The 16,442-nt window shown below is 35.8% G+C and overlaps 1 protein-coding gene across 2 annotated transcripts in view; it reads right to left on the reverse strand.

The window, feature by feature from the left end:
• Positions 1–81: 81 nt before the first annotated feature.
• The window catches only part of adcy2a (adenylate cyclase 2a), a 108,664-nt gene continuing 92,303 nt past the window's right edge, over positions 82–16,442 (reverse strand). For both annotated transcript variants that reach the window (XM_056761817.1, XM_056761816.1), the window contains exons 11-26: positions 16,206–16,382; positions 15,971–16,014; positions 14,624–14,704; positions 14,456–14,525; positions 14,183–14,280; positions 11,591–11,675; positions 10,949–11,086; positions 10,262–10,381; positions 8,192–8,376; positions 6,715–6,799; positions 3,992–4,150; positions 3,556–3,702; positions 3,152–3,259; positions 2,420–2,534; positions 673–797; positions 82–498 (exon numbers count right to left, since the gene is read on the reverse strand). In XM_056761817.1, coding sequence (XP_056617795.1) covers positions 346–498; positions 673–797; positions 2,420–2,534; positions 3,152–3,259; positions 3,556–3,702; positions 3,992–4,150; positions 6,715–6,799; positions 8,192–8,376; positions 10,262–10,381; positions 10,949–11,086; positions 11,591–11,675; positions 14,183–14,280; positions 14,456–14,525; positions 14,624–14,704; positions 15,971–16,014; positions 16,206–16,382 — 1,890 coding nt within the window. In that variant the 3' untranslated portion in view covers positions 82–345. The remainder of the gene's footprint in view (positions 499–672; positions 798–2,419; positions 2,535–3,151; positions 3,260–3,555; positions 3,703–3,991; positions 4,151–6,714; positions 6,800–8,191; positions 8,377–10,261; positions 10,382–10,948; positions 11,087–11,590; positions 11,676–14,182; positions 14,281–14,455; positions 14,526–14,623; positions 14,705–15,970; positions 16,015–16,205; positions 16,383–16,442) is intronic.

A 16,442-nucleotide genomic window follows, 5' to 3' on the forward strand; every position in this document is an offset into this window, starting at 1 on the left:
AAGCTTGCATTACCTTCCATTAGGACAAACCTCAATGATTTAAACCTCCATCATACTGTAAAATAAAGATGTCACCAAAAAGAGAAATTACATAAAAAGTTTAATGAAGTTTTTACAAAAAGAAAAAACAATGGCATTAAAACATCAAAACACTTTTTTGTTATATTTGATTTTCTTACAAAATAATTGCTACCATACAGTACCCTGTGCACGAACCCTGCCTATAAGATACGGTAGAAATGGTATCACACCCAAAATCGCGTGCATCTAAAGACTAGGCGCATTTATTTACAAATGTCTCTCTTTAACATCGTCTTCAGCTCGATCCGCATCTGTTGTCGTGATTCATGGCATAACATTCCCCTGCGATAAAGAGCGGCTCATCTCATTGTGGATGAAGTATGTTATCAGCTCTCCCTTCCCTTTCACATTTATAACTCCTCTGCACGTGCACATGTAGCCTAACGTCTGCAAGATACGACTCGTCTCCTCTGTCACCTGCACACAGACACACAGAGGAAGGTGTAAATGATTCATTGGGTTGCAAATTGTGTGACTTTGCCGTCTACACACTCGAGCGGTTACCCAATCAGAGCACCAAACGGCCCTGATTTATAATTATATCAATTAATTAAAAGACGGAAATCTATTTGATACGAAAAGTCATCTTGCCTGTATTTTTCCCAGCACGCCTGTGCTGTCCATTCTGCTGGCTACGTTCACCGTGTTACCCCAGATGTCATACTGGGGCTTCTGAGCACCGATCACTCCGGCGATCACAGGCCCGTGATTTATACCTGAAAAGAAACACCATCCCGAAATGTATGTTGATATAACATAACATGATAAATGTGTTGCTTATATAATATCATTATATTTAAGCATGTTTTGTTTTGTACCCAGTCATACAGCTCTGCGTTTCTCACTGAAGTACACTAATGGTGTCTTTATTTACTCTTGTCTTACCTCCTAATGTATCTTTGATCACATTGAAAAGAAAATCGCACCCTCGAACTCAAAGGATGAACAACTATTTTCCAGCCAGATGAGGCTTTGGGATACATTAGTGCTTATTGAATGACATGATGTTACGAGGCCTTTGTTGGCTTCAAAAAAGTAATTTCTCTTTCTGTGTTTCTACCCTTCTTTATTCATGGCCTTTTTTTGCTTAATTTGATCTCATTTACAAGTTTATTCACGCATCTAAACCAGAATGCAGTTACATATGAATTCAACTGGAACGACTGGCAAATGATTTACAACAGTAAATGTATTACTAAGTGTGGCCAAGGCTGAAAACGGATGACAAAAAACGGTTAACAATTATGTAAGAAATAATGTCTAGTCAGTCGTTCTGCATCTCTCAGCGCATTTGTTATTCCATTGACCGGAAGCGAATCGGATGGAGGCGGTTAAACCATAGACCATTAAAAAAATGGATGATGCGTCCCTATAATACAAATAATTATCTCCACTATTAAAAAAAAAATGCAAAACTGAATAAACCGCTGACATACTAGGTTGAAGACGTTATCTGGAGCGCAGTAGTTAGCATGAGATGGACCTGAGGTATCAAGGTCCCACCCATATTCAATTCATGATTTGCTAGTAAATAAACATATTGCGCTGCCACGCCCCTTTTTATAATAACTTATAACTAACTGAAATCAACCATAAAAGCAAAATGAACACTTTAACATACATCAATGTGATAAGAACTAAATCAGTTGACAGAAACCAACTTTGGCTGAATGTGTTTAAAGTCTTTAAGATTTATACCGGTTTCTCGGTACATGGCGGTATTTTTTAACAACATAAATAAAATTATACAATGCTAGAACATTTATATTTGGGTTTTATGGGAAATTTCATATAATGCCACAAAAACTGTGGCCCACTGGATCCATCTTGGGCCCTCGGCACCCAGTTTGAAACCGCTGATTTAAATAATCCAAGAATTTTTTTATGAGCAAACGGTGCTAAAATACATCTGACATCTCCCTCATGTACAAAATATTTTATGTTTAGGGATCGTCAAGTATTTTAATAACAAAATAATTAACAGAAATGTCACACTATGTAGCAGTCATGGGTTATCTTAGATTCGTTGATAACAAGATAAATAAGTGCAGCCTGCAACAAGGCGAGATGCCACAGACAGACGTGCTCCATTGGTCAGAACAGACAGAACACAGCCTGTAAGCCCACAGCAGGCATCACTGCTCTGACTGCTTCACAACACAGCATGAAACAAAGAGCTCTGCAGAGACAGAGTCTGGTATTTCTGTCTACCCTCTGGCTGGTCTCCATGCACCGGTCAGGTTTAGCCTACACCTTCTACCACTAACACATTTCTAGCAGCGCAAAGATTTTCGACACGTTTGATCCTTTGCTGTTTAATCTTTTTGTTCTGACTCACCCACTCTGAGTTTGAAGTCGTTGAAGGAATGTTTATTAATGACATCCAGCTTCCCCACCAGAGCAAAGGCAAACTCCACCATAGTGCCGATGTGCATGTACTGTCTGTCATGCTCCTGAAACACATAGCACAGATGGATGACTCGCTTTAATCGATTAATCATTCACACAAGTTACAGCAGAGGAAATTATTTTGATAACACTTCTAGATGAGGTTCTCAATCAGGTAACATTCGGTAAATGTATTAGCTAACATGAACTATCAACGAGCAACATGCTAAGACATATATAATGTTTAAAATGCGTTAGTAAATGTTTAAATGGATATTTTCTTTTTTGTTAAAGTATTATTTATTTTTAGATCACGTTAACAAGTGGATTTAACAGATTTTATGTTAACCTTATTATAAAGTGTTGCACATTATTTTAGATTAATAAAAGTATGCTTATAAACTGTACAGTCAGGTAAGTCAAGACAGAAGGATCTATATACATTAATATGAAGAGTTTATTTCCAATATGAGATAACTCTGTTTAAACAAAATCTATTTATTGTGCATTCCAATTAATATCAATCAAACTGCAGTTTGTTTGTTTTGATTTAAGCCATAACAACTCAAAAATACAGCTAACTAACCCAATAAAACATGATAACATCATAAAAACATGATTTTTATTTTAAAACAGAGTCATCAGTCATTTTGGAAATAACCTCTTTATATTTTACACAGACCTGTGTATACTCGGGCCCCGGTGAGGCATTGAGTCCAGTAGCTGCCATATATGTGCTTCCAATCGTCTTTATTTTCTCCACTCCGCTGAACTTTGGCTTCGAGAGCAACTACAACAGAAAGAGGAGATAATACCATAACCATATCAAAGTACACATCAAACAAACCATCAGGACCGCATCACCGTAATTACAATGTATTCTGAAAAAATAGGTTTCATTTCACTGGCAAAAAAGTAGAAATAACCACGAGCAATGCCGCAGCCAGAGAGCACCTTATCACCTTTAAGTTTTTTCACCTTTTCACACTTTGCACAAGTTCACTAAGTACAGTTCAACGGTCAGAAAAGTCGGTGAGTAAAATAGGAAATGCATCATTATTTGTGTAAAAGTGTCGCTTGCATTACCTCATCAAAGTCTGCAATGATCTCATTGAGGAGTCTAAGGCACTCCAGACCCTCCTTGTTGACGTCTGATTCTGTGTAAAACTCTTTGAAGTCCGGAATGGAAGCGAACATCACACACACCAGGTCATATGACTGATGGTACAGATCCTGTCATTCACAGAGAAGAAAGATCTGCCGTCAATAACTAAAGAAAGACAAAATTTCCTTCAACGTATTCATTAAACCATGCGTGAACATTCTTTTAATAGCATTACATCTACATACATCAGAGAACTCCTACAAGATAAAAGTAGATATATATAATTTGTTCTGCAGAACATAATAGAAGATGGGGCCCATTGACTTCCATTTAACGGACACAAAACCACCGAGACATTTCTCAAAATATCTGCTTCTGTGTTCCACAGACGAAAGAGTCAAATGCTGTACAACTCACCTCATTTTTCCAGTTTCTGGCCAGGAAGTGCTCTGCGACGTGAGCGGGCAGAACGTTCTCCAGCAGGACGCGGTTGAGGTTCTCCATGGTCTCGATCTCCTCACACTCCTTCTTGAACTTGTTCTTCCACAGGAAATCCAACCTACAGTAATATTCATTCTGTTACAAGAGGACACAGAGGTGAAGAGGCTGGAGGTCACCGCGCTTTTCTTCAGTGACAAACACCACACACATCAAGTCCATGTAATGAGAGTCAACGACACAAACCTATGAGGTCGTCAACTGGAGATGACCTCATCACATATTACATTACAAAATCAGTCGGTGTGAAAAAGAAATATATTTTTACAGTGTATTTTTTACTATAGTGTCAATTGAACAGAAGAACACACGTTACTGTCCCGAAAGCACAGATCAATAAAGAATAAACCGCAAACACTGAGCTTAACCACATATTACACTTCCATTTATTTGTCCAGTTCGAGAAGCGTGACATCTTAGCCCAAGGGCTCTTGAAATGTATCGCAAGTAGGTACAGAAACCTTCACCCTGATTCCTTTAATAAACAGAAACGTGTATCTGTGATGCGTATAACACGATCCGCATGAAGGATGTCAGAAGACTAATGGAAAAATGAATTAAATCAACACGTCTGTGTGAAATGACGTGACTGAGTGTTGCTGTACGGAGACCCTGAAGAGAGACGAGAGTGACCCTGAATATCAATCTCCTGTTCTGCTATCACTTTACTTCTTAGATCTTTACATTCACCCGCACTTTACATGACAGCATTTGAAGTTAAATTCTGTGTTAAATATTGTGATTTCATATGTATGACATGTGATCAGGATCGATATCTCATTTATGATACCAGACCCTCATGATGCCACAGTGGTACAACTGAAAGAAATTCATCTTAATGCCCAATCTCCAAACCTGGTGGAATAAATCAAATCTCTCAACATGGGAAGAGAGTTGGGGCAGTGGGGCTATTACTGGGAAAGCACTTCTTGTAGAATCGTGTGAATGTGGAGCAATCCAACTTGACCGGACCTCTGAGACTGTTTCTCAAACAGCAAAGATGGATGATGATGCTGGATATAGAAACATGTGCAGAAGAGCTTTTCACACCTTCTCTGCGAAAACGTTCAGGGAAAATATTCACTCGGGGAATAAAGTTTACACAGCACTGTAGGTTCTTACCACCTTATTAGCCTAGATTCAGATAGAGTACCGGCGCTGTGGACCGTTCACAACTGAAGTGAGAATGGCTTTAAAATCCAATTCTGTTTCAATTCAGCAAGTGACTGTAAATTGAGGTAGAAAGAAGAAAACCAAACTGTGATTGTAATTTGAAATGAAATGGGAGATAGGTGGATTAAAATGTGAAAAAGTACTTTTTCACATTTCATTTTTGATTTCAGTTGTCTGAATGATCATGTATATGCCACATATGAGGCATTTCTAGAAACAAAAGATGATGTTGAATGTTTAAAAGCATATACAGAGTTCTATTGTAATTCTACTTCATTTTATTTTTATTAGCCCCAATTTTATGCAACGTTGTTTAAATTTTCTCATTTAATATAGATCGCTGAATGCAAACAATGCTGGTCCAAAAAGACATATTTTTTATTTTAATTTCACATAACTAAATACACTCTGATTTAGTTCTATATGTTGTGTTTGGTTGTATTTTGTTTTAAACCTTGTGTAGTGTTATCAGAAAAGTGAAATATTAAGTGTTTAGGAGCTATGTCTATGGTGTCAAGGGTCTATAATTATAAAAGTAAATATAAAAATTAAATATGGCAAACTTTGTGATGGACCACCAAAAATCTACGAACTATCTGCAACTATTTTATTCATCCTACTGGGTGTGGGCATTTAAATTCCAGTTTACCAAATATATTCATCCAGCCTTTAAATGGGTCATATGACACGGCTTAAAGGAATATTATTGTTTGTTTTAGATGTAATGCAATGTGTATAATCTGTTTAAGGTTTAAAAACGCTGTATTTTTCACATACCGTGCATGTTTGTATCTCCTCTTGGCCCTGCCTCTCTGTTTTTTACAAAGCTCATCGCTCTGACAAGCGAGGTGTGCTATGGTTGGCCACTAACAGTGTGTAGTGATTGGTCGAATACTGCAAGCGTGTGACGTTAATGTTATGCCTCTTACCATATTTGGAACTACAGGTACGCCCACCTTACTTGCGTATATATTTGGGCGGTCTTAGTCAAATCATACCATGAACTGACGGAGTTTTGTGGGGGTGTGGTTACACGAGGCGTTTCAGGCAGGTCTGGATGAGCATTCGTTTTTAGTTAGAATCCATCTTTTGTTCCGACACTTTAATTTTTACAATTTTACGTGTCTAATACATGTATGGACAACTTACAACACACCAAAGACACAGAAAAACACTTATTAGCACCATATGACCCCTTTCAAATTACATTTACTAAAGTTGCATACAAATTCATTTACATTAATACATTTGGCAGATGCTTTTATCCGAAGCACCTCACAGGGCATTTACTCTATACATGTCTTATGTCTATGTGTTCTCCCTGGGATCAAACCCACAACCTTTGCTCTACCAAATGAGCTACTGGAACTGTACAAACACATTCTCACTATTTCAGCCCCTGTTGCAATTTATGTAAATAAAACATTTAAATAAACTATTTAATCTGGGTTATAATAAAGAAAACTCACCTGTCTGGCTAGAACAAGCAGAGTGACAAAGAATATGAAGAGAGAGATTGAGCCCATCGTTTTCAAGTCTTTCAGAACTCCTGGCCTTGTTTAATGACAGAGTGAGAGAGAGAAAGAGAGAGTCAGCATCATTGGCTTTTGCTGCCATATCATGTCATGAGTTGCTCAGGAGGGCTCATCGGACCAAATCCATCCCAATTACAACTAGTGTCTGTGCTGGTTCACAGCACTTTACTTTAAATACCCATCTGTCTACTTCTGGACAGAAATCCCGCTGTGCAAATCCTAAAAGTCATTTTAAACATTCTGTTGATGTTTTGTGCCTTTTATGGGAAAGTTTCATGACGAGTGAGTAAAATAGCTCAGTTTGTGGCTCAAAAATCTTTATGTTCTTTTCTCTGCCTTCAGTCCCGCCTCCGTACCTGCACTCCCTTATACGATTGGCTTTGCCTTTCTTAAGTTCCGCCTCTCTAACCCAGATTGCTTTATAATTGACTTTCCCTTCTCTCGCTAATATGTGTCGTAGGCTGCAGCTTATTATTTTATTGTACAAAGCGGCGCCAAAACTATGAACAAGACGCGATGACTGTGATTGTCTAGGTTAAGATTCTTAAAGACAAGAAAAGATTCTTAACGGCAGTTTTATTAACAACAATAAGGGACAAGTTGCGTCACATATTGATTCAGAGACAGTGTTTTACTCAATGCATGACAATCTTCTATCTACAGTTGAATTTCTCAGTTTGTTGAAAATGAGAGCTTTGAATTGATTAGATGTCATGCACCAGCAATTGTCTCAGTTTGTCATGTGACAGAAGAAGCCTTGCCAAGCTGTAGCCCAAGTGGAGAGGCAGGGGCAGGGTCACGTGTGATTATGGTTTATGAAACATGATTATTACAGTACACGTTATTTGTTGTGCCCTATATTAAGGTTTCATTGTTATAGAGTCTATTAAGGGTAGTAGTTTTATACTGTGTAGGGATAAATATGTATGCATATAAAATGTAGTTTATGCCCGACTGTTGATGCAGTTTGACATACAGTAGTTAATACTTAGTGAAGGAAACTGATCCTGATGTAGACTGCAAAAGACATTGTAGCAATGAGAGTGACAACAATGAAGAACAGTGTAAAAAACTTCAATTTCAAAAAACTATGTTTATTATTGTTAAAATGATATTGTAAAATTGTAACTATATTGTTTTAAATAAGTCAAATTAACGGCACTAAACTATAGGGATATTGCGGCTCTGCAGACCAATTTTATGTCCTGACCAATGTAAAAATCAAACTTACGCCCTTGAGCCATGCCCACTATTCCGTTTCACTCGAAAATGTGTAAGAATACAGAAGCAAAAACGATCGCAACTTCCGGCTCACGGGGACTTTAAAGACACGTAATATAAGTTACAATACTACAAGACACACAAATAGCAGATATATGATTTAAATAGCAGGCATACACTTCACACTCACCTCTCCATGACTTCTGTTTTGTAAAGGAATTCGCTGTACTCGTCCAGCAGGGACGCGTGTGTTTGAAGTATGATGACATTGTAGAGCACCACTGCAGTTAACATGATGAGCATCTTCAGCTCATAGTTGATCCTCAGAAACACAGAGCAGGAGATCAGACCCAGGATACAGCTGTAGATGAAATACTGGTGGAAGAGAAACACAACAGTACACTCATTTGTATTTGTTGGCATGTGCTAATATAATGTACATTACCTTAAATTAGCTTTAAATTACCTTGGTTTGTAGTGGACAAGCCCATCTAGCTAGCTGTGTGCAATGTCGCGTAAACAATCAGTTAAGTAAATTGACAGAGTCTAAGGCGCTGCTTGAATAAACCGAGCTGTTCTTGAGCTTCCATGGCTCAGTGTTTTATTTGATGGATGGTCTGAGTGATATTTCAGGTGAATTAAAATATCAAATATAATTTAAGCGTGTTCGAAAATAGATGTAAAAAACATGCTGTTATTACTGAAGTGAATGGAACTGGGCTCTGCTAGAGTTTGATATGGAGTCATATTTAATCTTTTCGGTTTTATAAACGAAACATCTGTAAAAGTAAAACTATGATTCATTAAAATATATTGCAATATACTGGGAAATATTGTGTAATAAATGAAATAGTACGTTTACAAATTAACAAACCATGTGCTGTATTTTTTTGTATTTTGAATGAAAAACGGTTATAATTCCTTATGTAGTATTCATTATAGTGTAATATATTAACAATGTATTATTCTATTTCAAATATATATTAAATCGGTTCATATTTTGACAGTTAATATATACAAAATTATGTGTTATTTTCTTAAGTCGTTATTGTTTTGACCTGAGGGAGTGTGAGAATTAAATATCTTACATAATTATATATACAATAAAAGCCTAATTTTTTTTTTTTTAAGTGATGGTACTAACATATACATGTGATGAAAATGATATCTAGTTAAAAAAAAATAAGATTTGAACTAAAGATTATGAGGGCACATGAATTAAAAAAAAAAAAGACCCACATTGATATGCTATTTAATACGAACGCTGCAATATTTAATGAAAAAGAAGAATGCTCATTTTTTATTTCACTGGGACTTTTACTGCATTTACCCAAAGCTACATGTCTGAGAGATTTCTGTCTCTGTAAGATCAAGATCAAGTCTGGAGCTTATTCAAGTTTTTTAAAATAACTTTTCTTCTCAGAAAATCTGCACATGAAGTCCTTTGAGAATTGCAGTCATACCACATTGTATTATGAATTATACATTACAGTATATACCATATTTTAATACAGCAGAAACACCTTTTCAGCACATTTTATTAAAACACATGTGACACTGAACAATATAACCAGTCTTATGGGTCAATTTTTTGAAATTTAGATTTTTACATAATCTGAAAGATGAATAAATAAGCTTTCTATTGATGTATGAGTTGTAAGAATATGACAATATCTGGCGAACTCACAATTCTGAGAGTGCAAAAAAATCTAAATATTGAGAAAATTGGCTTTGATGTTGTTAATCAGAGGCACTGTGGCAGGCCTTCGACTCACAAAAATAAAGTTTTTATATATTTAAGGTGGGAAATTTACAAAATATCTTCATGGAACATGATCTTTGCTTAATATCCTAATGATTTTTGGCATAAAAGAAAAATCGATAATTTTGCCCCGTACAATGTATTTTTGACTTTTACTAAAATTTTTCCCGTGCTACTTCAGACTGGTTTTGTGATCCAGGGTCACATATGTGACATTTAAGGACATCAGAGCAAAGTTTTCTGCAAGTTGCAATGTGGTGATTCTACCAGATTAAATTCCTAAAATTGACATGTGGAGTCAAGCTGATTTATTCATGGTGAACATAGTTGAATTTAGGCCCATTCTTTACCTTAATTGACATCTAATAGTGCGTGTCAGAAAAATGCTCATAAAATGTTCTTGTGGTTCCTCTGAAAAGTGTGCAGTGTAACCATAAAAAACAGATGTTTGCTTTTATTAAAAATGACAGGAAGGACAGACAAAGCTGGTGAACTCACGGGAAGGTAGAAGGTGTTCTTGTCCTGGTAAGATATGGGATGTCCATCAGGGTGTAGAAACGTCTCGTTTGATTTATTGTAAACTGCATCTGTGGGGGGCAGGTTCTCTTCGACAAAGAACTGCAAGAGAAAATAATGTTCTGAATGACCAATACACAAATCACACACCAGAATGTGCCTGTAACGAAACATGAATACAGTATATAAATCATTACATTATAAAATCATTTTAATAACTGTAATTTTTAGGTTTTTATTTGCTTAATAAATAAAAAATAACATAATATAATATAATGACCGTCAGAAGCAATATCAGAACATTTCTCTGACATTACTTTTTTAGAGGTTTAATTATAGACGTCATACAGTTATTCACAAAAATAAAATGCCTTCTTTTAGCCGGTCACTGACAGAAAAATTGAGAAATACATCTTGTGTTTGTTTACAAACAGTGACATATGCCACAAGTGAAATGGGCAGATTTGGAGGGCAAACAGCCATGTGCCGCCAATGTGCAGATGGACACGCATCTCTGCCAAGAACTGGCTGCTATAACGCGAGTCAGGACACTGTAATGAAAACCTCTAATGCAAATGTGTGTGATTCAATCAGGCAATGTCTCATTTGTATGACCATATGCATTAAAATATTTATGTGAAATTTCCTGGCTCATCGCGGTTGACATACCATATTGAAGACAGCCATGACCAGGATGAGGGCTGTGGTTGCCATGGTGAGGGTGATGCGTGGCCAGGGCTTGTTGGCGATGATTCCTGATGATCGGAGGAGCCACAGCCAAGATGCGGAGGCTGTCTTATTGCAGTGCTACAGAGGCAAGGTGTTTATTGGTCAACACGTGGGAAAATAAAGCAGCGAGAAGCATTTGAACATATTCAGTGGAGGGCGGAAGTCTTTTATTCATAAACTGAATCTTATGTAAAGCATTTAACTCCTGTGTCTTAATATAATTGTTATGATTTTTTTATGCAACATACAGTATTGAATCATACACAGTACATACGGCGCAGCACTATATGAGGTGATTAGGCACACCGTGGGAAATACCACATCTGATCCTACCAAGATACCATGACAAAGTGAGAGCTCAAAGAACACAACTAAAATACTAAAAAACTACAACAAAAAAAAAAAAATGAAAGAAAAAAAGATCTAAACTTTTACCGCAAAAGACATCCCTACCACGTTCAAAAATAACAAGAACAAGAACAAGAAACAAAAAGCATTACAATTATCTACATATTGTCTTGGGTAAAACTATGGGTCTGATTTGCTCCCGCTAAAAATGATATTTTGAATATGAACACTTACCAGGAAATGACCAATGAAGCAAATGAGCAGAATCAGAGACAACATTAGAAAGGACATTCCGAATGATATTCCCAAAACTGCAGTTCTGTAAGAGACAGAGACGCTCTACATGCTCACTTGATTCAAGCACAGAAAGGAAGAACAGGTTTACTCTCAACAAAAACTCCAACTTAGAGATCCATTCACAAGAGATCATATAAAACACTTTTTTCATAGTTTATTGTCTAAACATACATTTAAGTTTATACAGTCTGTCTGTTACTGTGTTTTTAACCCTACGTGAGTACATATGACATCCATGAGATAAAAATGATTTGTTTTTCTTGATTAAAATTGGACTTATAAAACACTTTTATTTTAAAATTATTATTATTTATAAAAATGTGTTTCCTCAAGGCATCATTGTACCACAATGGACTAATAGATACATTTGATATTTTTATGCAGAACAAAGAAATAAATGTAATAAAAACATGATTTTCTTTAACAAGACACATGAACAAACATATTTATCTAGTTTCTAATGTATTATCCATTTCATATTTAATAAGAAAGCTATATTTTATATCTAGGTGTTGCTCTCAGGCAACGTTGTATCATAATGGAACAAAAGCACACTTTTTTCATCTCTATGGATTTTCTACTATTATTGTACTTATGTTTTCATCCTTATCTCCAACATCACTCTCACTCTTTCCCTGCTGCATTTGTCCATCTCATCCTTACTTTCATCATCTGGCAGTGATATGTGTGATTATACCCTTCAAAAGGGCCGCAGAATAAAATATGTCTTAATCACCTGCATTCAATTATAATAAGTGGTAATATTGTGTGTGAATTACTAATATTATAAATGCATTACAGAACCATGCAAAAGATCATTCTGATTTAAAATTAAAAATGTATATACAAATGTACAAAATGTAATTATACCTTAAAAAAAGTTATGTTGCCTGGAGGCATAATGGTACCAAAAAGGTTAATAAATGGCTAAATTTGCAAGTAAAATGAGCAACATCACTGAGACCTTGTTCTGTAGACAGTTGCTTTATAGCGCTGAATGGCACTGAATCTTGAAAATGTATTATTACTTAACCAGAAACAAGTGCTGAACAGCTAACAAAATTCAAATTGTGCTATAAAAAACATAACAGATACTGTTTAAATATGTAATCTGCTTGTTTTGCGTGTCAAATGAAAGAGTGACGCGGTTGTGGTACTGCTCATAGAGCTTTCAGCGTCCATGTCTTATAAAGAGGATGCGCACATATGAACTGAACATCGACCCTCCAAAATAAAAGTTATAACCATAACTGTATAAAACATGTTATAACACACCCATTATTTGTTTATATAATTCGACCACTGAGTTTATTATTTACTTTAGAAAATTGAAGTAAATAATACTTATTATTAAAAAATATTACTTGATTGAAAAAATAGTACTACAATTTTGTAGACTTAAAAACAGAAAAGAAAAATATGAAAATGCACTGGTAAAATACTGGTTTATTACCATAGTTGTACATTATACCCTATTTGTACTGTGTTTTTTTAGTACTGTAGGTATTTTAATACAATTTATATTGTAAAATAAAAGCATAAAATAAAAGCGTCCACCTCAAATGACTAAATGTATTTGACTAAAGGTAAATGTATATTATTTAAGCTGAATAAACAGAATAACAAAAAAACTGAATTTGAAAAACAATCTCAGGGTCTGTATGTATAAAACTTCTCAAAAATGATCTAAAGAGTTGTCTTAAACTTTTATTTAAGTGTAGAAGCCTTTTATAAAGAACCTGAAAGCAACTTTCAGTTAAGGTTAAGACTGATTCTTAAATTCTGATTTATAAATTTATAATAGTGATTGATATAAACTGAGCTATCCGATTTTGTGCGAAATTTTACATCGGTTGACTTCAATCCATATGAAGATAAATAAATAAAGTAACCTGGAATTTCATTTTTCAAACAGAGATGTCAACAGAGTAAAGAGCAAATTGAAAATATGTATCGATTTTGGCTTAGTTTCATACACTTTTAATTGAGTTTTAACAGTTAATTAAAAGTATTAAGTTGCTGAGGCATTCCCTATTATAGTACATAAAGAAAAGACCAAAGCTGAAAACATTTTTTATATAATATTATATTATAATGTGCTCCCTCTCATCATATCATTCCAACACATTGTTTCTTTGTTGTAAAGTCCATGCTTTCTCTCTGTGTTCTGCTATCCCGACCTCTTCAGATCTCCTGAATAATTTAGGAGCTGAGACCGAGCCTTATCACTTAGGAAACTTTATGAATCACACGTATTCTTAAATCTACGAATATGAGTAAAATGACGTCATTCTTAGAATTTTGACGCACTTACAATTAAAATTTGACTCTAAGATGCTTTATACATACGGCCCCTGGTTTAATAAATGCTTTATTGAACTGTGAAGAACGTTTTGAAAGTAACAATGTGTCTTTACAGAACTTCTGTAAAAATGATGAAAGTTTTATGTCTCATAATATTGCTTCTTTTAAAACAAAACAAATACATCTGACACTGTTATGACAAACATAGGTGATAACTGAACATACTTGGGCAGGACCAGGATCTGCACGATGAAGATGCAGAAGAATATGAGGCAGGCACATGTGATGTAATATTTGAAGGCTGGCAGTGTCATGGCTCTATACTGAAGGAGAAAGAACACACTGTTCTCATGTTTTAATTGACTGGATTCATTCATCCATCTCATTCTTAAGAACACTTTTGCGCTTCAATTATTGCTACTGTATACTGATGTATAATTCATCAACTATGGATGTCTAGCTCAAGTAAACAATGGCTGCCGCTGTGCAGACACTTACCTCTTTTTCCAATGCTTTGTTGTGGAAAAACAATGATATTCTTTGAATGTCCTCTGATTTGAGCCACTGTCTATGGAAATAAAACCCCACAAAATAGATCAAATCAGACCACAATTTCAACTACAGTATTAAGTGTTACGCATGAATACCAGACAAGTGTTGGTGTACTTTTGAGAATTGATGCCATCAATAGTTCGGATCATCCTCTCGTTGAGCTCCTCCTCGAAACGTTTCTTCTGAGATTTGGTTCTGAGGAGACACACAGACATATGAATCACTGTCTCAAGGATTCTTTCTCAAATGCTACTAAGATTGTTACTATTTCTTCAATTATACACGTATTTCTGTACATAAATACTATAATAGCCCACACATGCATCATATCTCAGGACACCTGACAAAGTCAAGGTCATCGCCTGTTTAATTTGTGTAATGTGACATATGGCAGTGAAATAGGACATTCAATAAAGAAAATGTATTTACAATTGACCAACATTATCTAAATTGACATTAGAGGAAAACTAATCATATTACTTTATTTTATGTAAAGGCTGTTTTAATGAAATAACGAATGAATCGTTCACAATATCACCAGGACCACATATTGCAATGTTAACACATACACAGGCTTATTGTATGATGTTGATGGACAAGACAAAAGAAAAATGATTTCATCATACTGATATGCAGTTTAAAAGTAATTTTATAATCCAAAATAATTCATTCGATATGTATTTTTATGCTTTTTAGAGAATTGCCCCATAACTATAAAAAAAGCTAACGCTTAATGCTGTGCTCGAGACCACTTGACCTACAACAACACTCAAAGTCAAATATCCTACGAGTGAACTTAGGACAGAGCGATCAAACCCAACCTCAGGGTGACGCAGAAGATGTTTCTCTCATGTGACAATGTTAAAACAAACTTAAAATGATTCTTACAGCAAGAAATAATATGATATGAAGTCTGTTCTGTACGTTTTATTATTTAATAAATACAGTTTTGATTCTCTTTACTATGTTGTAATGTGTAATTCACTAGAAAGCATTAAGGTCGCAGGTAGTAAATTTAAACTTGTTTTTATCCAACCTGCGGCTTCGTCTCGAGCATGCTTAATTCGTTCAGATGGGCAGGTGTGATTCCACCATTTTTTACATTTCTGTACCGAGAGGTCACGCTGTGACGTTTTGATCTTCTATTGGTCTCACGCACTTACGCGGATACGCAGGTCAGAGTTCAACAAACTTGAACTTGAAATGTCTTCAGGCAGGCTTGCGTTTCCGGTCTGATGCATTTGAATGCGTATGAATGGAAGTCAATGGAACGAAAAGTCAAGTGTGACCGCGGCTTTAGTCTCTCTTGAAGAGGGCTATTTGTGTGGCGCTCTGATTTGCCGTCTAAATTTGTTACTACAGTCGGTATTGGAACAGAGCTAATAAGTCACCTGCTGTAGCCTAACTGCCTGTTAGTATGCACAAATGTGACTGCTGGAAAAGATGAAGGGTCTAAATTACCTCTCCGAACGTCTTTGAAAGTGGTACTGGCCCATAGGGACATCCTGTTAAAGAAGTGGCTGGTGAGTAGCTATAGAAGTAAGAGCAATTCCCAGTGCATTTACAGTTTTATACAGTTTGAAACAAAGGCATCATATAAAACACTTCACAATGTTGTATCTACTTTAAAACCAACAAATACACATTTCGTTCTTCAAAATATTTTTATGTTAATAATGTCTGAGAGGATGCTCACAGCAGTGTTGATCTTGCCGTTCTCATTGGTCATGCTGTCTCGATGGTGAAGGTTAGCGAAGGGTTTGGCTGCACCCCAGGACTCCAGGTATCTGGTCATCCTCACTGAAGCTCTCATCTTAGCTCCATACATGGTGTGTCTGGGTCTGTTGTAATGTTGAGGACTCTTCCTTTCAGCCTAACAGAAAAATCCACAATAAACCTTCTCGGATGCCTTCAGGAAGTTTTTAATGACTCA

This window comes from Triplophysa dalaica, chromosome 12, assembly GCF_015846415.1.
Source record: "Triplophysa dalaica isolate WHDGS20190420 chromosome 12, ASM1584641v1, whole genome shotgun sequence".
Taxonomy (NCBI): Eukaryota; Metazoa; Chordata; class Actinopteri; order Cypriniformes; family Nemacheilidae; genus Triplophysa; species Triplophysa dalaica.